Raw genomic sequence first — 26,693 nt, forward strand, 5'->3', positions numbered from 1 at the left:
AAGAATAGCCAGTAAAGAGCCTATAAAGCTACTCAGCACCACTGCAACCACTCAACCTCCCAATACCTTTCAGTGCAGCTTCAGAGTAAGGCATTTCTGCTTCTGCTCTCTTCCAACTCATCTTCCAACTCCAGAGATCACAGGTTGATCGTACAGACAGTATCTCATATATGCTGCTCCTGAGTCCTCCCAACCCAGCAAAGCTTTGTCATTATCACGTTGCTATTGTCTTCCTCATCAAGTCTCTGTTCCACAAACAGCTCTCTGATTAAAGCCAGAAGAGTTTGCTTAATAACCATAGTCATTAGCACCTGGTTCCAGGTGCTGCCTGCGTAACACTGGATTGTCATTATTTTTACTATGTTACAGTAATAGTGTATTCGTTGCACTCTTCAGCATTGCTTTTAGGATGAGTGAGACGAGCAAGTAAGCACTCAAAATGAAATAAGCCCTAAGCTTGAATTAATACAAGCTTGAAAAAAATAAGAATAATAAAGTATCAAAAAAAAAAAAAAAAAGCACAAGGGAAGCATTACTAGAAGCAGCCATACTACTTCTCCAAGCACTGTACATGGATAAACACACATTCTATGCATATGTATCAAACAATTTAGCTTAGTCCCTGTGACTTAAAAAAAATATAAGTTAACACTGCAGGGAGTAAGGGGGAGCTAGAGAAATTATAGTTGTATACACTGAACAACCAAGTATTACTGGTAGTCTATTAGTCAAGCTGCAGAATGTATTTGTATTGAAGTGGCAAGAAGATATAAAATCAGCACTGACAATTCTAGGAGCAATGTCTGAATAAATGCAACACAAATTAGTGTCTTGCATGTGAATCAGTTTAGATACAGTTTCAAAATACTTCATATGCTTCCTGGCATAGCAATACTCTTATAGAGCAATATCTCCATAACAACCCAAATTATTGGCTTTCCAAAACCCTGGAAACATAAGACAGTGTGCACATATCAACATTTATCTGTTTAAAATTTTATTCTCAATATCAGGATATTTATACATACAGGTCTGGAGAAGGCATCCTAAAATTAGATTTAACTATAAACGAATATAAGTCTTTATCCAATAGTTACCGAAGACAAGCAGTTAAAAAACAAACAAACAAACCAACCTTCTAGTAAGCTTTTACAGGAAGCATCACTGATATAAGCTAAAACATAAGCAGAATACCTGCGAGGACACATTGAAAAGTCTACTTCTGCTAATCGACCCAGGAAACAGGGTCACACTTAAAGCCCACCAGCTGTGCACAAATCACAGAGCAGACACCTTCACAGCCCAAACCAAACCTAACACACCATAAGCATCCCCTGGACTCTGTGCTACGAGTGGAAATGTAACCCAAACTGCATGCTTTACTGAAGCGGAAGTCCAGAGGAGGCTGGCTGGCGGTTCCCAGTCCTTCAGCTGCCCAACCAGCCCAGCGCACAACAAAGGGCTGTTGTTTCTAGCCAGCAGCAGGGCAGCAGCTGAACCAGTTGGCCCAGTACCCTACACTGGTCTGTGGGATGACAAAGGCTGGCTGTGGCCTGAGCAGACAATTAGGACGTGTTAGTGTAGAGTTACAAAGTTCTAAGAGGTCACTCACAGATGAATTTTAGTACTGTAGTACAACCCCTTCACAAAGCAGTATGGGCTTCTTTGCAAAACTAGCTTCCAGACTGCCCTCAAATCTAGGGAAGTTATTACAATACTGTTTTGTTGGGGTTTTTTTTTCCTGTATAAAGCTTACTGCAAAATCAAAGTGCCATTCCCGAGATGAGCTAAGTAGCTTTAACACAGATACAACACACACTCAGTTTGTAACGGACAACACCGTGGTTCTTTCTCATAAAGATCCAGGCAACCATGTTAACTGAGCCGCTGATGAGGAAGGGGGTGAGCAGCTGTGGAGTCATTAGCAAAGACAAAAAACACATCCTATTGCTAGAGCCACTCACACTGCAGCAATAAAGCACAACAACCCCTTCAGAAAGTATGAGTACAAAGTAAAGCTTCTCAGTTTTGTACATATGCTATAAACAACAATTCAATTTCCTTACAAAGAAACCCAGTTGTGCCTCCTTCTCCGATGAAGACATTGCCAGTGTCAACACCGTCTATCCCATCACACGACACTGCCCTCCGCATCAGCTCAGATCCCACGGTGCTGTCCCAGAAGGAGTATTTCCTCTCTCTGTAATGCCGCTCCCCTTTTAGCTACCAGTTCCAGATATGCATGCAAAACTATTAAAGACAGACCTCAAGCAAGCAAAAACAGGGCCAAGACGTCAAGACACCTCTATAGCATATCAGTCTTTTAATCAAGAAAAAAAAAGGTCTTACATGATCCAGTAGTAAAAAAATCAGATCAGATTTCTTACTTCTTCACTAACTCTTAGCATGGGCCCAGTAAGGGTAAAGATCACTCGTTAATCAGAGATTAGCTTGAGTCAGCTACTCTGAACAGCCACATAATCAAGCCACAGTCCTACGACAGGCCTTCACGCAATCCTGTACAAGGGGGTTCACAGCAACCACCTCTGTCCAGCTGTAAAACACCCTGAACATGACTTTATTTCCCTTCTGTGGCAAAATGCAGATCTTGTGTACTTTGCTACCAAATGGCAAAATGCATGAGAACTTGGTGTTATGAATGGCATTTAAAAAAAAAAACAAATAGAAAATAAAGTTGTTAAAACCTACAATCAGTATACAAACCTTCATATTTTCATATTTTCAAAATCTACCTTATGTCTTGGGAAAAAGGCAACTTTATTTTCCTAATTTTTAAAGGAACTTAAAAAATTATTATGGTATGATTCAGGTGGTTAATACAAAGTTTCAAAGAGAAAAGCAGAAACTGTCAGGTTTGAAAAGTATTTTCCTTCAGTCCAGCACCTTCTTTCACACATAAGAACATTCCCCTGCAGGGTCTTCAACAGGAGCAAGGAAGCATCAAGCTAGGGCATTTAGCTTTCAAATGCCACCAAACAAACAGGAATGCAACTGACACTATGAGAAAGCCAATTTTGTTTTGAAATTATCATATCAGGAACTCGGGCACTGTGGTAACAACATCAGGGTCACGCTTAATCATCTTAACTCATGCAAGCAGCAATACCATTATAAAATCCAAGAGAGAAAGTGCTCTCTTGCTTAAGAGGAGCACATGGTTCTGCACCTTGTTAACCTGAACTGAACCTTTCCAGTGATACTGTTTAAGGAAGGTCTTCAGGAATTCCTCCCATTTCTTTTTTCCTTCCTCCTCTTTTTTTCCCCAAGACATAAGAGGTTATCTTATTGAAACTCACTTCACCTGAAGAAAATCTCTTGGCCCCAAAACACTGTTTTTACAGAGGTGTTTTTTTTAAAAAAAAAAAATAAAATAAAACACCAAAAAAATTCTAAAGTTACATTGCAGCACTTGAGATTAAATTAGCCCAAATAAAAGATAAGCATATATTTTCCTTCTTTTTCTCCTCTTACCCGAATCATTACTAAAGACAGAATTTCTCTATCAGTCTTCACAAGACTGTATCCTGAGAGTTCCCACGGTATAGTATATGTTAACTCCTGCACATTTAATTAAATACTTTCAAATCACAGCTTTTAGAAACAGATCCATTTCAGCCAGGACACCACCAGAACATGAATCAAACACCACAACCACTTTACCATTATAGTTCAACCTTAGTCTTCTAGATCAAGAACTGCACTATTTATTTCTGAAAAACATGGCATTTTGCTGAAAAAAAGGGATTAATTACACTAAGTAAAATACTATACACCCAGCTCAAAGGGATTTAGTACATTCAAATCAATCTAAGAGTTATGTTCAACAGCAGTACATCTCAAAACACAGGAAAGCACGATTTTTCATAGCACTCAATAATTTCTGAAATGTTACTGTGATCACAGAAAAGTAATTTCTACTTGCTTTTTCCTACTAATTAAAAAGGCAAAGGGCAATAAGCAAGATGACAGAAGCCAAGAGCAAGACGAAGAAAGAAATAAACCAGATGGTATGGGAATATATTTATATTTAAGTTATTCACAAATTATGAAAAAAAAGAAAGATCAAAATGTTTTCATTTGCCCTATAATCAGTGTACTTAGAGAAAAGAGTTTTCAGATATTTTTATGTAAAGTGGATTGTGAATTCTAATTAAGATACAGCTGTAAGCCAGGATCCTCCGTCATACAATTAATCTTAAATCCAACCTCTAGCTGAGCAGGGTACAGATGGAGTTAGACAGATGTAATTACAAAGTCCATCAGCAGTAAGCCACTGGGAGAGGCTGCAGGCTTTCCTGTATTTCTTCTTTGTACTGGGCGGTAGGCTATTTTTGTCAAAATATACCAGGAAGACACAGCTACACAGATACAGTCACAGCACTTAAATATTAGCTTTACTTTGCATCATGTATTTTAAAGCACTAATTTTGAAAATAATGACAACTGCTATCATATTTCTGTGGGCTGCACTAACAGCATTGAAGTATCACACTCCCAGCTTTGTTTCTGTCCTTCAGGATGAACTCCGTCTGTCCTTCTCTGCTTCAAACCTCCCCAACTGTAAAACCGCATTTTACCACCATTCTGAACATGCAAAGTGAGATTAATTGTTCAAAAAACATTACTTTGAACATAAATTCTAAGAAAAATAAGATTTAACTTAGCAAGTCATTTATGTTTTCATAATGCATTATCTGCTCTGCCATAGTGTTCATATTCACATGTTAGTTTCCTCTGGATGAAAGAAACCCCGTCCAAAAATCTTCAAGTCATTATTGTCACTATAATCCATGAATTCATGGAAATTAGCAATTTTTGATAATTTTGAGAAAGAGACAAAAATATGCTGTTCCACCTAAGAATCAACTTTTCACACAAAAGTGAACTGACATCTTCACACTCAGGCTCAGAGGACAAATTCTGCAATCCCATGTCTAAACCTAGTATAGCAACTCTAACTGGACTATACTTCTGTAATTTCCCATTTTCTTACAGCATCCAATAGCAGGATGGAGGAAGATCCAATAGCAAGCCATATGACATCTAGTTTGACATTTTCCACTAACTTCAAAGTCATGACCACGCTTTCTGATTAGTGTCTGAGAACAGTATTAAAATTGCACATTTTAAATGTTAATACATTTCCATTTCAGATCTGCAAGTAGCACTTGAGCACAGGAAAAAAAAAGAAAAAAAAAGAATATTATGTCTTCATATAATGCAGTCAATTCACATTCCACCATCATGAATCATTTACATATCTGAAAGTAGCAGCAAAGATTATCAGTAAATTTGCACTAACCATTTTACCACAGTTATCCCACCCAAGCTGGGGAAATCAGCTGCATCTCCCATGCAGTGCAAAGGGCTTTTTGTATTGTACTGAGTTTTACACAGTAGTTGGAAAAAGTAATCACAAAACAGACTTATGTAATGGAAGTCAAATGTGATAAAAACTCATAGGCAAATTCTTAACTTTAGTGTGTTCTTGTCCGTTCATGACCCTAGAGTTAAGGGTATTCGTACACAGTTATGGATCAGTGTGTATCTGACCATGCCCAAGTCGTGCACTTCAGCTTAACAAACGTCCTGACCTTTGTGTTCCAACTGCTATGCCAAAACCAGATGTATTTCAGTAGTGCAGCAACAACTACAACAGTCCTGGTAAAAAAAAAAAAAAAAAAAAAAAAAAAAGGCTTATTCAAACGTTTCTTATACGTGGCAGGGAATTCTTCATGGAAACTCCAACTAGTAGTGAAGATAACCTCAGCTAACTTCATTAACTTTGATACAAAGCACACAGGGAATGCTCACAATCACCATTGCGTAGGAAGTACAAGAAGTTTGCATATTTAATTGCCTGTGATCTATTTTTTTTTTCACCTTACAGAACTCTGCCTCATTTTCATCACGAAGGGAATCCTTGCAATGACTTGCCTCATACTTTATTAACGATACATTGTTCACATCCAGCTCTGAATGTGCATCGTTTTCCCTCTTCTCCATGGCACAAGCCCTCAAGTCCTTCAGAGGTGGTCATTGCATTAACAGCATTCTCACATTGACCTCCACCATGTTTATTCCCCATTTTTGCACTAGGCAACTAAGGCAGAGAAATTAACATCGGTAATGCTGGATGTTCAACTTAGACATCCACAAAATGGTTGAAATGAAATTATACAGAAGGTGACTGGCAAAGAAAGCTTCTCTCTAAAAGGACATTTTTTTAACAAGGTATATTTGAAGCTGAAATTGTTTTTTATAGTAGCATGAAATAAGGACTCTTAGCCTAAGTATTAGCAGGTTCACTCTTAATTAAGCTCTTAATGAGCACAGAGCTGTCTAGAAGACTCAATAACAGCTTTTTCCCTGTGATACCACTTCCAGCCAAAAATACAGATATGCACTATATCTGATAGAGACAACAAAATTAAACTTTCAAGGACTCAAAGTTCCTTTACTTAAACCCTATTCTTGATCTGAGAAAGGTTATAGAGAAATTTTTTTAGATATTTATTTAATTACTTTCATTATGCTAATAAATTCGTTAAAAACCCACAAAGCACTTACTTCAAAGTTTAAAAAAAAACACCCAAAAAAATCCCATATAATTCCAGTAAGACCTGTCATATGAATAAGCATTTTGACAAACCCAAAATGTATGTTCAGAAAGCGGCAGATGTACTTATTTATAATGCACTTATTTAAAAAAAAAAAAAAAAAAAAAAAAGAAAGAAAGGCAAAAGCAAAACAAAAGCAACTACCAAAAAAACCCCAACAACTATTGGAGCAGAAGGACTAACTTCACTAAGTCACTTTTGTCCAGGAAAACAAAACTCAAGAACCAGTTTATTTCTCCAAAATCTTTCACAAGTCCTTTCTGAAAAAGCCTGGCCTCTGGTGTACCTTGCAATCCAACAGCCAAAGACACAACTTTGTTACAACTTTCTAAGATGTCACACCCATTTATTACCTTTATTTACAAATGCTCAGAACAACTTTGCTAACCAGAGTAACTTCAGAACATAAACATCAGACATCTGCATTTTATGTAATTTCTTCAAATCAGAATTTATTTAATTGTGAAAAAAAAAGTGTAATGATGTTTATTCTTTTTGAGTCTCACTGAAAAAAGTTGTTAACAGAAGGATATCTCTTAAGGGAATGCAGAGTTGTTTGTCCTACTAGCACTTTCTTACATGCTTATCTTCTACAAAGCAAAAGTGCGGATCGCAGAAGTGGCTCCTGGGTTCTTTCATTTACAGTGTTACACAATATCTCACTGGAATTATAAGCTCCATTTGGGTCACGCTGCTGAGAGAGGCAGGAAGAACAACACACACAAAAAAAATACATTTAAAATTCTGTAGTATTAATCAAGATTAAAGAAATCACTTAAAACAGTATATTCCATTTCATCATCTTTTAAGATGTGCAAGTTCGTGCGTCCGCATTAGTGCGGATACAGAACAGGTCCCCCGCCACCACCATCATGGAAGGATACCCAGCGCTTCCTGGAGAACGCCAAGAAGCCTATCTTCACAACACACCCCGTGCGAACTGAAAAAACACATGAGAACAGCAGAAAATAGAGAACAGAGATTAACCAGCCCAGTGAGACTCTCCTCCATAAGCTAACAGAGCTCTGTTGAAATCACTTAGAAAATTAAGCACATTCTTAGTGATTTTCTGAAACAGGTCTAAAAATGAAAGCATTTTTAATACTAAGAATTCCACATAAAATGCAGATACTACTACCCAACATCTGATATTAGTTTGAATTAAATCAGAGGCCAAGGTCTCATGAATCCAATCTATAAGATAAGAAATCCTAAAGCCTCCATGATCCAAAGTCACATCCTCTCACTGTCATAAAGCCCAGGGAAACTCTAGCCATGGCAAATTTATTATCTTTCACAGTCTATTATTTCACTACAATGTGTTATAAAATAGTTTTATTAATTACTGTGAGTTTGCGTCTTATAAAATAATGATAACGTATGCAACCACACTTCATCAAAACTTATATTTTGGTTTTTTTTTCCTTTATTCTTAAATACATTGTAGGATTAAGCTAAACAATTTTGATAAGAAAGAACAGGTCCTTAAAAGTCTCATCTACTTTCAACACAAACATTTCTGCTTCCCGAAGTGTTTTTCATTAATAAGACAGCACATATTAGAAGTTTGCATGCATAAATGCAGACATATAAATGCTTTTGATGAGATGAATTTGCAGAACATTTTATGTGGATTCCCTACATCAGCCACTACAACCCCCAGATATGATCTGGCTCACGCCCGTGAGAAAGCTAAACAGAATCAGAGCAAAACCAATAAACTCAGCGCTGTATTGTCGCAATGCAGAGACGCAGAAGAATTTAAAAAGAACTTAACTTTCCAGAGATGCTGAGCAACACGCAGCGTAGCACCCTCAAATTCCTTATACAGGAGCAAACTGTACAGTACACGCAGTAAACCGGCTCATCACCGTGGCCAGGTAACAGCCACACTGCAACCCTTACAGTTCCACCAGTCCGCCTTCACCTTCTGGTTATCACTGGAAAGGAGGAAATCAGGGGCTCCAAAAGAGTCTAAGTGCTGCACAAAACTATGCTAACCACCTGGCTTTTTGCATCACTTAATGAATTTGCTATAGTTGGCTCTAAAATTAAATTGAGATTTGACATTCTAGACAATACAATGGGATACTCCCTGTCAAATGAATTTTACGCAAGTCATGTATGCACACGTATCACTGAAGATCAACTCAGCCAGAGACAGAAAAACAGGTTAATATTCACACATTGTGTTTTCTTCCAGTCCAAAACACATTACACATAGGTTTCAGCCAAACAACGTTGTAGAGAACCAGGACTGTCACCAGCCGTGCCAGATGAAAGTTTCCTTCATGCATTTACTGATTTCCATATTAATATCAAGACTCTTGAAAACATATTAAGTCCTAAAAACCCAAGGCACAAAGTCTCTCTGATCTCGCTATACAAAACTTCTCAGCATTATCAAGGAACCTTCTCCTGCTCAGTCAAAACACTGCTCTACAACTTGCAGCAATGCAGCCCACAAAATACTCCTGACAACTGCAAAGATGACAGAAAAATAAGAAAGGTTCACCAACCAGGGCAACGGGCGAGTATGTTCGTATCTTGAGCTAGTGTAGTGTACTTTAAATGTACACATTTTCAAGGCCAGCAATTCAGAAAAATAACTCACTAAATATCTTAAAGCTCATGTTTGCAGCCTATACCTAAGTCAGCCTCATGTTATTCAAGAGGGGAGGTGGGAGCGAGTGTGTACTTAACCCATTAAGGCAGACTACTCAGACCCTTAACCTAAAGAAATAGCCAATGCATCTTACAGAAGTTAAATTTCTCCAGGAAAAAAAAACGCTAAGGCTGCCTGTGCACTGGCAGACTGGCAAAGGAAAGCTGCTGCAGCATATCTAAATAGAGAGGAAACTAAAAGGCGGTCTGATCCCAAAGTCTTTTCCCACCAAAAGCAGAACAGGAGCTGAAAAAAGTTGTATTTTTAATACTCCTTTCTGTTAAAGGGGAAAAAAGGAAACAACGTTTTAAGGTGTAAACAATATAATTATAAGTTAATTCCCTTTTGAAAGTATCTCTTTTGTGATTTTGAGGAGGTTCAGTACTGTTTTTTGTGACTTTATTATTTCTAAAATCCACATTGTATCTAAATAGCTCACTCTGAGTCTAGCCCAACTCAAGAAATACATAATGGAGCAACTACATGACGACAACAACAAGCCAGCTGGTCAATTACAAGGGAAAGCCTTCTGTTGTTTAAGGCTTGTTTGAGTTTTTGTTTGTTTGTTTTGTTTAAGACTTAAGCTTCTGACCTTATTTTAACCACACCTACTAAGTCAAACAGCCTTTAACAAACTGAAAGAGCAAATCTGTTAAAAATACAACACGCCCTATCTTCAATTAAAGGTTAAGCGAGCTCTCAAGTAACATCACTCTTTCTTGTAAAAGCATTCAGAAGGGAAAAAACAGACTGAGCATTCATGATAATTTTAAAGATCAGGCAGTGAAGTTGATACCTGAATATTTTCATTGTGGTGATGCATACAGCCTCAAATAAAACCTTTAGATAACCTGATTTCACCACCATTAAACACACACTCACTTGCACACCACCTGAAAAACAGAAGATCAATCATGATCAAAATGCCAAGTCAACCTTGTTAAAAGTCATTGCAAATGTCCACAAGATCACGTGTGAAGTTTTTAAGAGAACTTAAAAACTGCTGCATGACAAGCAGCTCTCCTGAAAGAAGTCACTACAGCCACATCTGTCAATCTGCTGTCGACCCCCCAACAACTCAATCAACCCCTTTCCACAAGAAGATTGTGAGGATGACAACCTCAAATTATCTAAGTGCTCCACAAGAGCAAGATCATGTGGTTACCCAAGTCTCAAAACTACATCTTCCCGGAGTCATTTTTCCACAAAACCATTCCACAGAGAAAGCTATCCACAAGAAAAGCAAATGCTAACAAGTAACAGAAACAATAAAAAAGATAAATACAATTTTATGCTTATTAAAATAACACATGAACATCTATGTAGCAATTTAGCAGTTGTATTTGGTAATTTTGATATTTACTACACCAGCTTTATTTCCCCAATCCAAAAGTTCTGATGCTTTTAAAGAAAACCATACATGCACACATCTGCCAGTCTGTCTGCTTCAGAAAGAATGTACTTGAAAAGCAAGGATTTTGGTGCACTAATGTCAACAGGACATAGCTCACCCAAACCAAATGAGTCCAGAACTCCATTTTACATCAGTCCTCAAGGAAAATATCTGATGTTTTATCACACAAACTCCATTTTGAGCACTACTGAGAAGCCAACAGCCATCAGCCTCACGTACTGAGGCCCAGGCATACAAGCAGTTCCTTCACTGGAGACGTTGTCTAATCCAAAGAGCTCAGTACACTAGGCCTAGATCCTGCCAACACTCGGACATGCCTAACCTGATGCATATAAACGGGGATTACTCACATGCTGGAAGGTAAGTACATGAATAATAAGCATGTTCATGAATCAGCAGTTATGTTAAGGTGGAATAAAAAGCCACGGTGAAAGGAGAGGGGGCACAAGAGGCAAGAAAGTTGTCACGAGGCATATTAATAATGTGAGTGAATGCTCTCAACTGGATTTTTAGGAAACCTAACTTATTTCTAAGTTTAAAGAACATTGGCTCAATTTGAGGGTTTGGGAGTGGGGAAGAGGAGAATTTCTTGGTTTATCATCTGAACACACACAAAAAAAATGTCAATTACATAAAAAGTCTGCCAAAAAACAAGCCTTAGACTGCCCCTCTTTGCCCAATCCCCTCAGCTCTCCAGCTGAAACACTTGCTGGTTTTACACTCTTGCTTGCTTGCTTTCTCCAGCTACGGGCCACTTGCACACCTGGAAAGCTTCTGAATCAGAGCAATATGGCTTATTTAAAATTCAATTCCTTTAGCAGTCAACTAAAAAAAGAAAAAAAAATTTCTAAAATACAAGCCTGCTGAGCAAGTCAACTCAGGAATTGTGAGATTGGAGGCTTTAGAAGTTGTGAGGAAGAAGGTGGGAGTTACATATATAAAATGGCTTGCTCTTTACTTCCTCTGACACCAGTTTGGGTAAGAAGGGTCTTCCAGCTGCAATAAGTTATTCTGTACTGGCCAGTAATCAAATACTGTTAAGAAAAATATCCTTAAGCATTCACCACAAGTGGCCAAGTGCTTCCATCAGCTTCTTCAAGATCCATCAATTCTGGGTACCCTGTCTGCTACTATCAGCTTTTCAAGCCTGTAAAGGGTGAAATGTGGAGATCAGACACCTCTTGTACAACAGCTTACAACAGGACTTCCCAAATTTAAACTTATTTGTTAGCTACAACAGTCAGGGATGCTGCTGTCACCACCTGTCACCATCAACACACCTGCAGGTGCCCCACAACCTATGGCAAGCACACAAATATACCAATTACACAGCAAACACTGTACACTAGGTATTTTGAACTGGTTTCTAAGCTATAGTACTATGATCCTCCTTCAGCATTTTAGTAATTCTATTTTGCGCTGACAAGAATTGATATACCAGAGTAAAACTGAGAACTTCAAAGTATGACCCTTTTAGAAAAGCTGGGATCCAGCATCAAAGATGCACTAACACCACTCGTCTCTTCAGGGAACAGCAACTTCATTTTATGCTTTCATTCAAAAAATATTGGTTAGCCTCAAGCCCAAGCTTAGTCGGTGTGACATTTCCAGCTCCTACATCAGCATGAATCAGTTCTAAATTATCACCATTCACAATAAAGTAGCCAATGACTTCCATCTTGAAGGTCATAAGTAATGTTTCTGCACTGACTACTCAATATAATTTGGAAAGTCACTGAAGCCTAGATGCCTCAACTTCATTACTACAGCTCTTTTCATACAATGTTATATGCACTAGCAAGTTTTGCCATCTTGATCAATGCTAAGAACACTTTATATATGGAAATGTTTTCACTTCATTTTATGCACAGCATTTTAATATTGTTCATATTAAAAAAAAAAAAAAAAACCCAAACCAACAGGAACTAGTTGCCTCACACTGTAACATACAAAATGCACTGGGGACTGAACAGCTCTAAAGATTAAACCTGTCTTTGAGATTCTGCAGCATAAGAAATTGTTAGGAAAAAGTAAAAGTAGAGGAATTTATCAAGACTTACTGTATCTTTCTAATGACCAGAGTTTTGAATAAGGATGTGTAATACTATAAAATAATAATTGAAATAACAATTAGGACTAAAGGGAGAAAGAGGGTTAACAGGAGCAATAGAAGCTAAGCAGCAAACTGAAAGAAACAAAAGAAAAAAATAGAAAGTGGTAAAAACAAGCAGCAAAGGGAGAAAAGGAAGGGAAAAAAAAAAAAAAAGAAAAAAAAAAAACCAAAACAACACTTAGCTCAAATTGCAGGTTGCTAACAGAACTGGAAAGCCCGAAGTCACTACCCATGTGGTGGCCGCGGTCTTCACTATCTAGACCAGAAGTCCAGAAAACAGACAGGAACGAACACTAGTTAAAGCCACAAGACAACATGAGACTGAGAATGGTAGTTAAATCAAGCTAAATATCTGAAACAGGCAATCTTTAACTTCAAAAAATAAATAAGCACAAAGTTACAGCAAGCTGTTGGCTTTTCTTATCGATCATGTGTGAAAGTGAAATTTCTGCTTCTATTTCAAGATACTCATAGAAGAAACAACCTAAAAGAACCACTCAAAAACATACATCTCTCCTCTTTTCCTTAATTTTCTAAGACACCAAGTCCTGTGTGTATCCAAAGCAGCTCAATAGCTGTATGCTGCTATCACAAAAATTATTATTATTCATTTTACACTGATGAAAACTATGTCCCCATGAGTTTACAGTGGCCAGCTTTCTTTCCATCCCCTCCCTAAGCACTGCAAAAATTTAATTGAGAACTACCACCCTTGGGATTTGTGAACTACTGAAACACACATTTCCTTCTTTGGGATTGAAAGCCTGCCTCCATTCATTTACTATTAGACATTTCGTCGGGAATAGCTCTCCAGATACTTGCCGGAAACTTCCTGCATTTTTTTAGCCTGGCAATTCCAAGAGATACCACAAATCTGAGACCATGAGAAGACACAGGTACTGCAGAACTAGCACTGGGTATTTAATCAAGTTTAATTACTAACTGCTCAGCACTGCTGAAGACCTGCACTTCTCCCAGTGTGACTTCTGAATGCTGCCTGCTTTTTGATCTGCGCAATTTAAGAAATTCTGTAACAAGGCTTGCAAAGCTACCCTGGGAACTAATAACAGGTCTGGAAAAACCCAGACATACTGCTCTACCTCTCCCACTCTTCAATTTTCAACGACAGAAGGGTGTGTAAATTGTACTTAATTGCAAAATTGTCAGTTCAGTCTTTCAGTCAGTAAATTATGCTTTTTCCATTTCTCCTCATTCTCCCCTCTCTCCATTCCCAGGGAAGGCAAGCTTCCAGCAGTATTTCTCATGCTCTCTGAGCACTTCTAGTGTCTGCTTCTCCCACCTGAGCAGACAGCCTCCAGTGCCTCTCTTTCTTCTCACTTGCTCCTACCGGACACCACATCCTGCCTCCACGCCTCACACCTTTCCTCCACAGAGTCTCTCAGTTCCTTGCTAGCTCAAGTTCTCACTCCTGCTCACGAGCTCCTCTCACTAGTCACCACTCAACATTTTGTGGGGACTGGCCAACACTTGGTAGGGGACAGGGAAGAGGGGGCACAAAGCAGATGCCCCAGCACCAGCCCCGAGCAGTCACACTCCCAGCTCCTCAGGGACAACTCTGGAATTACGCATTTCTTATGGGTCTCCTCGGTGTACCAGCAAGAGAAGTGGGTCACAGCTCTCCATCTCCTAAATTCATACATATAGAGCTTGCCTTTTGTGTTTGCTTTGAAATACGCTGAAAGACTTTGCAATATTTAAAAGTAAACTCTGACTTCAAATCTGATATATCTGAAACAACTCGCTCCTTTTTTATTAAGCAGAGGGAGGAAGTTGATATAATCCCTCTTAAAAGCTATAAAAGTTTGAATTCTAACTTCTTCCTACTCCTATAAATGCTCATATTTACTTTTTGGACTGGAAATTAACACTTGATCTCTGAACAAACACAGTTAGAAAAATAAGTCTTATTTAATAATAGAAGGAAAACTTCTGAAGTCCATCTACAACATCTTCCTTCTTAACCCTTTAAAGATCTTGTTAAAAATGCAATCAATTTGGATTTTATATGTTGACATTTTAAAACCCAAATTCTGATCTTGAAACGGTTAAATGAAACACTTCTGAAGCCTAACATGCTCTGCTTTTAAAAGCCAAAATGGTGCCTAATCCTTACAGTAAAAAAGCCATTATGTTATTGCTAAGCTTACAGACACACACTCACTGACTGCAGCTGTATGGGTGCAGAAAGGTAGGAGACCAACTGCTAATATAAAAGGAAACTGTGAAACTAAAAGATTAATAGTTGTGAAACCAGCAGCGAAGCTTTTTAAGTCCAACAGTCTACTCAGCTAGAGGATAAAGCGCTAGGTGCACCACTGTAGCCCCACAAGTTCATCCCAAAAACGAATTCCAAGCTAGGCAACCAAACCCAACTTTCTTAACATCACAAAAATGAAGCACAAAGCTCTACAATATCTGAAGCAGTCTAAAGCCTACATAGGCTCATTAGATTTCTGGTTTAGCCCCTTAATTACACTTAAATGATAATACATCTTCAACAGCACTTGTCATAATTAAGTATCTTCCACTGTATTCTTGCCTTGGATACATTTTATGTCACAAAATTCACATTGTATCAACTATAAGAAAGAAATATTATCTGCTTAACAAGATATCTAAGAGATAACTGCTCAGAAGGCATTTATTTCCACATTAGAAGGGATATGTTATGTTATTGGGATACAGGATTTCTCACATGCACAATGGAAGTAATTTGCCAAATCAAGTATTTAATAATAATACATCAACTGACCTTAAAACAAATAAATAAAAGCACTTGGCACACTACTTAAAGAATTAGTCCCTGTTCAAAGTACTGGGAGATTTTAAATTAGCCGAACAGTCACTTTCACACGGACAGAGCCAATTTCTCACAGAAACATTTACACAACAGTGTAACGTAGTAATCGAAGCTGTTACTCAAGGAAGAACTGAAGTCTCTGACCATGACTAAGTGAAACAGAGCAAACTGCACTTTGTTTAGCTTCTGCTTTGACAGAAGGTAGTTTCCTGCTAGATTCTGCACTCTTCTTAGTAACCTTGTTAGACATACTACTCTCAAATTAGAAACAAAACAAGCTTAAAAAACCATTTTACTGGAGAAACTGTCACCCACAAAGCACTATACAGTTTTAGGTTTAAAACAAGCAATTAGAAGGTACATTAGAAGACAAATACATTTAAGCAGAGACTGAGCTTGGGAAAACTCTACAAAGAAAAGCAAGCTCCTTGTAATGTAAAGACAAGAGTTACCCATGCTGGAAGTCTTCCAGCAGTTACTAGGACCCCAGTTCTTCCCCTTTAGCAGTCAGACCAGCTGTTTGCTTCCCTCCATGTCGTGCAGATAAATCCTTATAAAAGTGTCAACTCTACATTGTCCAGCCAGCCACAAGAACTGCTGGTATAACTACCACCCTGAGTTTCCATCCAAGTTTACATATCACCTTTAAAGTCCAATAGGAAGTGATATTTAAAATGAGAAGGAAGAAAACACAAACTAATGGTACACGCCGCGTACATTAAAGTGGAAGGAGAACTACTTGTGTGCTAGTGTACTGAGTGGACTGTACGTTGAATTCCACAACTTGGTTCAAAATTAGGTTGCTGATGACCTTCCCATTTCCCTCACAACATCACACTAGAAAAAGAAATTAGCAAACACCACTACAAGAAGTTATAAATTATTTTCATCTCCAATGAGCATTCATGGGAAGTACTTTATATTAGCCTGCCACTTCCAAACAATACTAAAATGAAGTGTTCCACTGTAAACTGTCACTTTACATATATTAATACTAATTTTAGAAATGAATTCAGCTGGATAGGTTAAATTAAAGGGATATTTAATATGTACTTATTTTTCCCTTGAAGAATAGAGGCTTTTTACGCAACATACACTGAGGACTGTTTCACTGAAGTATTTTAAATACAGTATCCAACAGTTCTCCTTGCTACCATGTTTACAATTTGCTACTACACCCAAAGAACAAAAAGCGAATTGAGTCATCCACCCTCAACATCCCCAGTGAAAAGGAGTACAACTCCTAAACAGCATGAGAAGAGTAGATGAGTGGTCAGACTTTCCTACGGGGAAACAGTAGAGTAAAACCCAAATACATCTGAACACAGTTCAAACAAGAACCTTTCTACCCGCAGCTACCCTCAGACGTAGACCAGGATTTTTTGGAGGCGCTCAGTGGGCACACAAGCAGCCTTATAACAAGTTACCATGAGACCTCCTCAGGCGAGTACAGCTGGAATATACACAACAGTGTTTGAAGGCCCAGGTTCTTTACCTTCCTATGAGCACAACGGTTTATTCTTAAGATGACTGTTAGCAGTCTCCTGTGTACTCATTTGTAAACACATTTATCACAAAGGGAAACAAAACTATAACTCTCAAAGTTAGCTCTTTATTACTACTGATAAATGAAAGCAATAAAAATCTTAAAAGCCATCACATCAAGGGAATATCCTTCCCCACACAAATGTTAATTTAACTCAGATAGTCTCATGAACGTATTCAGTCAAGGAGGATACAGTTCATTTCGCCAATCAAACTATTTTTCCCTTGAGAGCTCAGTGTTGCAGGGCATTTTGCAATTCTGACTTATATTTTTAAAAATAAAAAGTATTACCATATCTGAAGTCTCCTTCATTTTTCCTGCCATTCACGTTTTACACCTTTGTTTTTAAGGCTGGAGAATGTTAGTAGCCCAGGACCATTAATGTATCTTCTCCACAAGACAAGACAGAGCATTAATCTAATCATACAAAAACATCATGGGTCCTATTCTGAAAGGCAGCGAGTGCCCTCATCTCCCATTGATGTCAGACCACATAATGTTAGAAGTGTTGAGGTCTATTGTTCAGTCCATTTTTCCCCATCCTGTGAGGTCCTGCCACATATTCATTAGAAAAGGCCATATACTACACTACACTGATATAAAACAAAACATAAGACCCTCACACACTTGTTTGTGTTTACCAGACTCCTAGCACCAACAGCATACACAAATAAGGGCAGAGTACACAGTGCAACTGCACATGCAAGCACTGTTTTCCAGACGGAAGCAGCTCTTAAAGGGTTTTATTTTCTTAAAGAAATGGTACAGTTTATAAGAAGCAGGAAGACCTCCCAGCACAGCTTATTGCGTAAACAGGTAGTCACCATACAATTAGCAAATCTGGAAACAAAAATTTAAAAGAGACCCCACATTTCTTAATCAGTCAACTTGGACACACACACACACCGGAAGAGAATATACAGCACTTGGACAAATATATATTTTTTATCTGTAATACAGAACTACCATTTACTTCAATTCAAATATTTCTCATCCAGAAACACAGCTGCACGTGCAAGACCCTGTGTATTATCACCAAGTTTTTTTTTTTTAAAAAATATTATTTTACAGCCTGGTATTGTCCACATAAAAGTAGATTGTGGCTTGTTTTGGAGGAGGGAGAGTGGGTCAAAGCCCAACTTAGTTAAGCAAGAGGTTTACACTCAAATTCTTCTCATCTGGATTTGCAGTTAACTCAATTATTTTCCTGTTCTATCCACTAAGAAGAGTTACAATAATATAGCCTCGAACAACCACATGTTCGTCCGGAGAAAAACAGTTACAGTATTTATTCAAACGCACATCTGCTGGAGCTCTGCCAGCCAGCCCATTTCAGCCGGCTGCCTGCACGGGATGCGGGGGGGCGAGTTTCACAGTTCTGCCCCGTCAAGAAGCGACTGTTTAACACCAGGGCAGCTCAAAGGAGGCAAAACCCTGCGGGTCCGGCCTTCCCTAGCCCCCAGCGGCACCCGGCTTCACGGAGCGGGAGCAGCAGCAAGAACCAGGCTGGGGCGGCTTCTCCCAAGAGCACCGCAGAGCATCCGCCGCGCCTCGGGGGGACGGGGACCGGGACCGGCGCGCCCGCCAGAAAAGAACGAGAAAAGGGTCGGGAACACGAAACAAGAATCGAGAGCGCAAGTGCAAACACGGCAGAGTTTTCCCCCCGCGCCTCCTTTCCGAGCGGGGGGGGGGGGCCGGGCCGCAGCCGCCCCTTCGGCGGGGGTGTGGGGGAACCCCGAGAGGCCCGCGCTGCCCGGCCGCTCCTCTGCCCCCTGCCCAGCGGGGATAGGCTGGGGCAGCCGCTGCCCTCCTCCTCCTCGTCCGCACCTTCCCCGCGCCCCACCGGGGCCCGCACCCCCCCGGCCCCACTCACCGGCCGTCTCGGCCGCCGCCGGCGCCCCCGCCACGCCGTTCAGGTAGAGGATGGAGAGCAGGTGGGGCTGCGTCTTCTCCAGGGCCACCCGCAGGTCCTGGAAGTGGTCCCGCTCCTTAGCCAGCAGCAGGGCGATGAGCAGCTCGGCCTTCCCGCCGCCCGCCGCCTCCAGGTCGCGCAGATCGCGGGGGCCGAGGGCGCCGGCAGCCTCCAGCAGCTCCACCACCTTGTCCACCTCGGTCATGGCCTGCGCCAGGCTCTGGCGGCACTGGGCGAGCAGCTCCTTGTGCTTCGGCTCCATGGCCGCGGCAGGCCGCCGCCGGCCAAACTTCGCCCGCCGCCGCCGCCCCCCGGCCCCGCGGCTCCGCCACCGCCGCCGCCCCCGGGGAGGCGCGGGCCGAGGCGGGGCGCCGCCGGCCGCCCTCCTCCGGCAGCCGGCGCCCCCGCAACGGCCCCCGGCGAAACTTCGAACCGGGGGAGAGGCGGCGGAGCTCGGGCGGGACCTGGGCCGAGGGCGGCTTCGCCTTTTCCTCCTTCGGGCCGGGGGCCGCCGCCGCGCTCCCCCTCAGGCAGGCGGGGAGGCAGCCGCCGTCGGGGGCTGCTGCGGGTCCTCTTCCTCCTCCGGCCGGCACCCGGCTAGCCTCCTTTCCGCCCCCCCGGGCGGCCAAAGAACTTCTCCTCCTCCTCCTCCTCCTCTCCCCTGCCCCCGGAGGGGGACACCCGGCAGCGGGAGCCGCGAGAAGGGCCGCCGCCGCCTCCCGGGAGCCCCCCACCCGCCCCCCCGCCGGGCAGCCCAGACAACTTCTCTCTGCCGCTCGCTACAGGCCACACGGCCGCGGGGCGAGGAGGGGGTGGGGGGAGACGGCTTCAGCTCCAAGCGCCTCCTTTCATTCGCGGGCGCACGCAGCCATATTGGTTGCACAAGGCTGCCGCCTGCGCCGAGACAGAGCTGCGGCAGCGCACTGCCCGCCCGCCCGCTCCCCTCCTCGCTCTCCCGCCGCCGCGGCGGCAGCCGCCTCTCGCCAGGCCCGGCCCCGGCCGCTGCCCGCCTCCCGGCCGTCAGTCAGGGGCTCCCCGCCGGCCCCTGTGGGGCGCGGAGGCGGGGCGCCGGCACCCGGGCGGGGCGGGCCGGGGGTGAAGGGACCGTGTACCCCTCTCGGTGCGGAGCGGCCTGCGGGAGGGTTCCTTCTCCCCTTCTTCTGAGGAAGCGGGGCTTGGCCGGGCGGGAGTGCCCCGGGTGCCTCAGCGGTGAGACAAAGGCCCCCACTGCGGCTCGGCGGTGGGACGGGCGCTGCCGGCCTCCCCCGCTGACCTCTGCCGGAGGCGGGTGGTTGTGCCGGCGGGGCCGGCGCCCGAGCCGGGCGGCAGCCTGCAACGCCAGGATTTCTTTCATCCCAAGCTGGAAAAAGCAAAACATCAAAATAATAACAGACCACTTGGGGCTTTGGCCTCTGGAATTTGCGAAAATGAACGTTTTTAAACAAAGGAGCTGAACACTAGTGGTGTCTGTTGGCTCGTCTTCCCCCTGAACGTAGTTTCACCAGTGTTTTGTGAATATCCAGAGACCAGGTAATATACCTGTGGAGTACAGGCATGTCTGTACGCAGCAGCAGCAGCAGCAGGATGTAATTGTCTACCAAAGAAAAAGGAGGGTAACAACTTTCCTGTCTGAAAATAAACATGCCTGTCAGCATCACTTGCACCAGATGGTACCTTGATTTGCAAACAGCGAGGGGACAGGCTGCAGAATGGCCACAAGAAATTAGAATCTGTCATAGTTCAGCCCTGATCAGGACATTCACTTTCACATTTACATCAAAGACTTGCCTTATGAGTATGTTTCTGATATCCTGCAAAAATAATGGTGGCAGTAACGACACGGAAAGAGCATTACCGGTATCTGTGTTAACCCCATTACACCTAGTAGCGATTGAAATTATCTGAAAGTCTCTTGTGCAAACACTTTTATGTTTTATTTAGTGTCCAGAGACCTGGACTCAGGGAGGTACAAGGGGAAACAATGGTTGCTTAAAATGTTCCGTAACATACTGATTTGGAGAACTCAGGTGCTGAACGGAGTTTCAAATCACGTTATGTAGTTCAACAGATGAGGATGAAGGTGGTGTCTCTCATATGTGAAAACAGCCTTCGTTACCTGCATAATCATGGTATGAATCCTCTGCTATTAGTGCAGGCAGATACAGAATAAAGGGATTTAGGGATTTTTCTCAATCTTGTAAGTAGTTACTTAAAAAACCACTTGAAAGTAGGGCATGATTTTGAAAGGAGTTTTTTCACCTTTGGTCCACTGTTATTTACGCTCTTGTAGGTTCATTTCTTCTAATTTTGGTTTTCTTAGCAACTTGACTAGACAAAATATATAAAGATTAGCTTTATTAGCTAACAGCTAATGTAAATTTCTGCAAACTGTGTTCTTTCTAGACTATTTACATTTATCAGAAAATCTGCCAGTTTCTCACCAACAAATTGGGCAAAGTTTAGCCAGTAAAGTGATTGTACATTCCAGAAATACTAGTTAAAGTCAGTATGCATGAATTGTGGTCTTTAACTCAGCAAAATGAAGTTGAAACAGAAGCGAGTGAGAAACTGCCAGGAAAGAAGTGAAACCTGCCTCATGTCTTCTGGTGCAGAGCCGAGGCAGACACGGCTCTCAGCCGGCGCCAAGGCAGTCCCCTTCTGTGCCGGCAACAGCACGTGGGGCAAGCAATCGTGCCATTAAAATCTTTCCTAAGGCAAATATACAAGAAGACTGAATAAAGATTGCACAAATCATTTGAGTGTGTCCTAGTTTTTGAGACTTTCTAATCTCAGCAGTCCTTTAACAATATTGTTTCATTGTGTGTGTGCTTATATAGTTTCCTGTTAAGAAAAGGAAACAAACCTCCAAATTCCATCGTGGGCCATTGCGATAAGAGCTGTACTTTAGTTCTACACAGCAGTCCTCTGCTACTTGAAATAATAAAGAACAATCTTGGTTTTCGTCCTCTGCCTGACTCAGCCCTCAGGGCAGATCCGTGCTCTTCGCCGGAGGCTGCAGTAACGCAGGAATGGCATCGTCCAGGCAGGACATAACTCGGGTGTCTTGAGGCCCATTCCAAAGTCTAGAGGGAGGTGTGCCTTGGCAAGTGTTTGCTCTGAACTCAATTTACTCCTGCCTTTCCGAAATATGTGTCTTAGTCCTTTGCCTTCCCTTCCGAATAAAACAGTGGTCTTCTCAGCCTGCAGTGCCCGTGTCACCTTTTCCTTGCCGACCTGCGTCTCCCATTGCCATCACCCAGGTAGTGCCAGGTAGCAGGTAACTCCCTGTCAGATCAGTTTCTTTCTGGTGGTGCAGTTTCCATCTTTCTCTCATAACTGATTCTTTTACACTCCGTTTTTCTTGGAACTGGCCAGTCTTCTTTGCTCTCAGATAAATTTATATGAATTTCTCAGTGCACAGACAAATTTTCCTCTTTCATGGGTTCGGCAGGCAGGCAGTTGCCTGGATAAGAGAGGGACCTGGCTGTTACCGCTATTGCTTGACTCAGTGTAGACCTTCCCCAGCGAGGGCAAGGAAAGTCTTCTTAAGACTTAGGCACATATGTCATCTTTGGAGACTCAGACTATGAAACATATGCAAATCTATTATGTCAAAATTTTTTTAAGTGACCAAAATTCATAACATTACAGTACCCCAGAATGTACAACCCTACTGCCAAAATAAGAAGCAAAACCATTTTTCAGTTGATGCCTTCCTCCTGCACTCCAAAGGAAAAAAAAAAATGTAAACCCTTTGGTTCCCCTGACAAGTTTTCAGAAGAAAAAAGAATGTATCTGTGGAATAAATTTTTAAAACTAAAATCTAAGTTAATCAAAAACAGATCCCTGAAAGGAATCAAAATCTACAACTTGCACAGAATATGCAAAAATTGACCAGGTGTTTATCAGAGTACCAAAAGGAAAGTGGTTTGTTTGTTTGTTTGTTTTAAAACCAAATAAAACAAAAGGTTTTTTAAAATGCCATTGAATATGGGGCTCTGACACAGGATGTCATGGGTACTTGTGTAAATTTGGATTCAAACTGCAACTTTATAAATTAACAGAAAAAAAATCAGTAGCTTTTTCTAAGCTTTGGAAAAGCTTTCCAATCTTTTTTTTTTTTTTTTTTTTTTTTAAAGATTTGGAAACTAGCCTACTGGGGATATATGTTTTGGGCATTAGAAAAAAGACATTGATTTTCTGAGAGAGCATATTAGGCTGGCAATACCTATGCCTATGAAGCTTGAGCAGAAATTGGGGGTTATTTTTATTCAATTTTATATCTTCTTTTCAGAAAGAAAAGGAGAAACACTACTGTTGCCATGCAGAAATGAAGTCTTTTGAATACAGATAAAACACGCAAGTCTTAATAGGGTATCTGACCTTGGGAATGATTTTCAAAAGCAGAAACTGGGATTTGAAAAATCAAACTGAGTATTTGCTTGGTATATCTGCCCCTGAAAAACCTCCCTCTGTAGGTTTAAGATGCAAGCCTTTGAAAATATAAGATCAGAGTCAAGAGCAGCTGAAGCAGAATTCAGCCTTTACTACAAGAAGATTTTGTTCCCGTAATTGCCAATATACCTTTTTATTATGCAGTAAGTATCATGCTTGTGTATGCAAACTCAGCACATTTCCTGAAATACTATGTTGTGTCATACATTCACACTGGAAACTAAAAAGAGATTCAAATTCACATAATATACCACATAGTTCTCGCTGTAAAAGGGTCCTTTCCATACACATCAGAGACTTTAGGCTGAAACTGAGAAAACTCTGAGCATCATGACAATCAAGTGGGAAACGGAAAGAGAACAGGAGAGAAAAGAGGAAAAAAGAAAGACGAAGTAGAGAAAGAAAAGCAGAAAAGGAAAGCGTACCTGCTTCCAAGATGAATTTCAGTAACAAATTATAAAACGTTGCACCTGCAATGGGAGGGACTGTACCCAGTGACTGTCCTTCGATCTTGCAATATCTTTGCTTCCAAAAGCCACTAGATGAGGAAATTTATATTCTACATTGGTCATCCACATACGCAATGACACTATTTTATTATTTTAGCTTAGTATATTCTGATAAGGCACTCTTTAGAAATATCTAGGGTTTAAAGAAGATTTCTTATACTCCTTTTAACAAGACTTTTAGTAGAACAATAGTCTTCTCTGCAAAACCCCCTGACAGTGCTGTTCAAATACTTCTTCCTTCTCCGCACCTACCAGCTCACTGCTGCCCGCGTCACAGCAGCAGCTCTGCTGCGATAGTTTTACTGGTAAATCCCCTCCTCAACATCATCAGCCTGAACCAGTGAGAAATTCTAATGGCCCAAAGTAGAGGATTTTCTTTAGGATTAGGAGGTTTTTTTTTCTGTTATTTTTAAATACATGGGAGACATTTCATTTGCTTTTTGGTTGTGGAGCCCGTAGGATATAGGTCTTCCAGCTTCATCAGTAGCCGTGTACGCTAGGAACGGTTTTGTAATGAAAGCTAAGCTTCTCACATAATCATATGATTCAAGCAACTAAGGATTTAGAAAAAAATATTGAGAGATTTACAGTAAGTTAGTAAGTGGATCCTGGGAAGGAAGATTATACAATCTCCAAGACAGGTACATGAAAAATAGAAAAGATCATCAAGTTATGATTAGGGCTGTCTAGATAGGAAGTAAACACAACAGCGATTTTGTAACATGCATTATATGAAACACTAACAGCTAAGCATTTCTCAACAAAAGTTTATTTTTTCAGATTGGTATAACTTAAAGACAATTAACTAGCATTGTCGGGCTAGGAAGGTGCTGGTGTAACGGGCCAGCAGACCAGAAGATTTCGTTTACCCATTAAAAGGAAAAAAAACCCCAAACATAATGTGAGCAGTCTTGGCACTGCCCAAGCAAAATATTTCACCTGGCAGTATCGCCTCCCGGAATGGGCTGTGCCCATGAATCCTAAGGTCCTCAACGCTGAATCTGTGGCTGAGGGAACTGCTGTTAGACTCTGACGGAAGCATCATCTGTCTTCCTAAAAATGTGTAACTGCGAATTCCAGGAGATGGTTTAGCTCTTTCTTAAGTGAGGTCCCATGACATACTGTATGAAGGAAAGCAGACCAGAGGATTCTATTGCTTTTTTGTTTTGTAGCCTTAACACCTATCAGTCATTTCATCTTGCACTGCACTAGGCTGTTTTCAGGTGGTAATTATTTTGGCCCATTCCCACTCTGGTGAACTGGTAATTCAAATTAGAATGGAGAAGATTAGACACTTTCTTCAGTCAGCTTCAATAGAAAAAAAACCCATGCTGTCTGCTGAAGATTTTAAATTTCCTGGGGCTGTTGAAAAAGCAAATTAAAAAAAAAATTAGTTTTACTTAAGGAACAAAAGATTTGCCCATTAAAAGAGGAAGAGGAGGCCTTCCTCTGGGGCAGAGTACCAGGCAGGAAAGGCTGGTTTGTTTAGGGCAGGAGGTAAAAAAAAAAAAAAGGAAAAGGCAGGTAAGGAGGGAAAAGGGTACGTAAACTGTCTCCTCCTGCAGCTGTGAATAAACACAACCACTTCTGTTTCTCAGACAACTGCTTCCAAGAACAGACAGCAAAAAAACCCCTACAGTACTACAGGGGCACATGAGGGGTGATCCTACAGGGCTGTAGGAACCGCAGCTTTTGTAGGGAAGGCACCCAGCATGCACATCCCAAGCTCTCGTCTGTTTAGAACAGGACTGGGGGGTGATTTAATTTTCTTTGGGAGACTGGGCTGCCTTGTGATGTGGTTAACTTCTGTAAGCGAGCAGCTGTTAAACAGCCCCTTTTAAAAGCTGTTGCTTGCTGTTTGTTACTGGCTTGGTTTCTAGGTCAGTTTTCAAGTCAAGCCAAGAGAGGCTATTTATACCAGTCATTTGCTTTCACTTCTTTTGGCACTAATGGGGAGATAAAGCAGATGGGTGCCCAGAGCAGCCCTGAGTAACTTCTGTAATCAAGCCATGCACAAGCTGAGAATTTGTAAGAAGAAAACCCAAACTGCAGTTAAAGAAGATAGAGAAATGTAGTAGTAAGGACTCCAGAGTCTATCTCCACACAGTTTCACCATCTTCATTGTCTTTCTGTCAGTAGTGAGCATTTTCAAACTGGATTTTTATCTAAAGGCTCTTGAATAAGGAAGGGCATTTTCTTGTGTTCCATTTCATATTTGAAGCCTCAGATCTGCTAAGAATTGCATACATACTTTTAACAGCAAGTAGTTTCCCTGCTCACTGGCAAGCAAGCGTTTCAGAGTTGAATACAACTCAGTTAGAAGCTAAGGTTTTGAAGGTCTTCCAGTCAATGGAAGGGGCTAGGGCTTCATCCAAGACTCTTTGCAGGTAACAGTAATCCTCCCATTGATTTTAAAGGGCTTTGGTTCAGATGTCTTGCTCATTATCTACCAAAATATACACATTTTATTTCACCATTTTGAAAATGTAGTGTGCTAAAAAAAAATAATGTAGCCAGAGAGAAAAAAAAGTTGTTTTGATAGAATGTAATTCCTGTCAGACATTAGCTTGATGGGTATAGAAAGAGCTAAAAATCATCTCATCACACCTAGTAGGCA

General features: G+C 41.2%; 1 protein-coding gene across 4 annotated transcripts in view; it reads right to left on the minus strand.

Moving 5' to 3' along the window:
• Window positions 1-19,391, minus strand: part of DLG5 (discs large MAGUK scaffold protein 5) — a 104,630-nt gene extending 85,239 nt beyond the window's left edge. For all 4 annotated transcript variants that reach the window (XM_086752601.1, XM_086752603.1, XM_086752600.1 and 1 more), the window contains exon 1: window positions 19,074-19,391. In XM_086752601.1, the coding sequence (XP_086608727.1) occupies window positions 19,074-19,374 (301 nt within the window). In that variant the 5' untranslated portion in view covers window positions 19,375-19,391. The remainder of the gene's footprint in view (window positions 1-19,073) is intronic.
• Window positions 19,392-26,693: the final 7,302 nt, after the last annotated feature.

The sequence above is a fragment of the Chlamydotis macqueenii genome, chromosome 7, assembly GCF_036417535.1.
Source record: "Chlamydotis macqueenii isolate bChlMac1 chromosome 7, bChlMac1.mat, whole genome shotgun sequence".
NCBI classification, from domain to species: Eukaryota; Metazoa; Chordata; class Aves; order Otidiformes; family Otididae; genus Chlamydotis; species Chlamydotis macqueenii.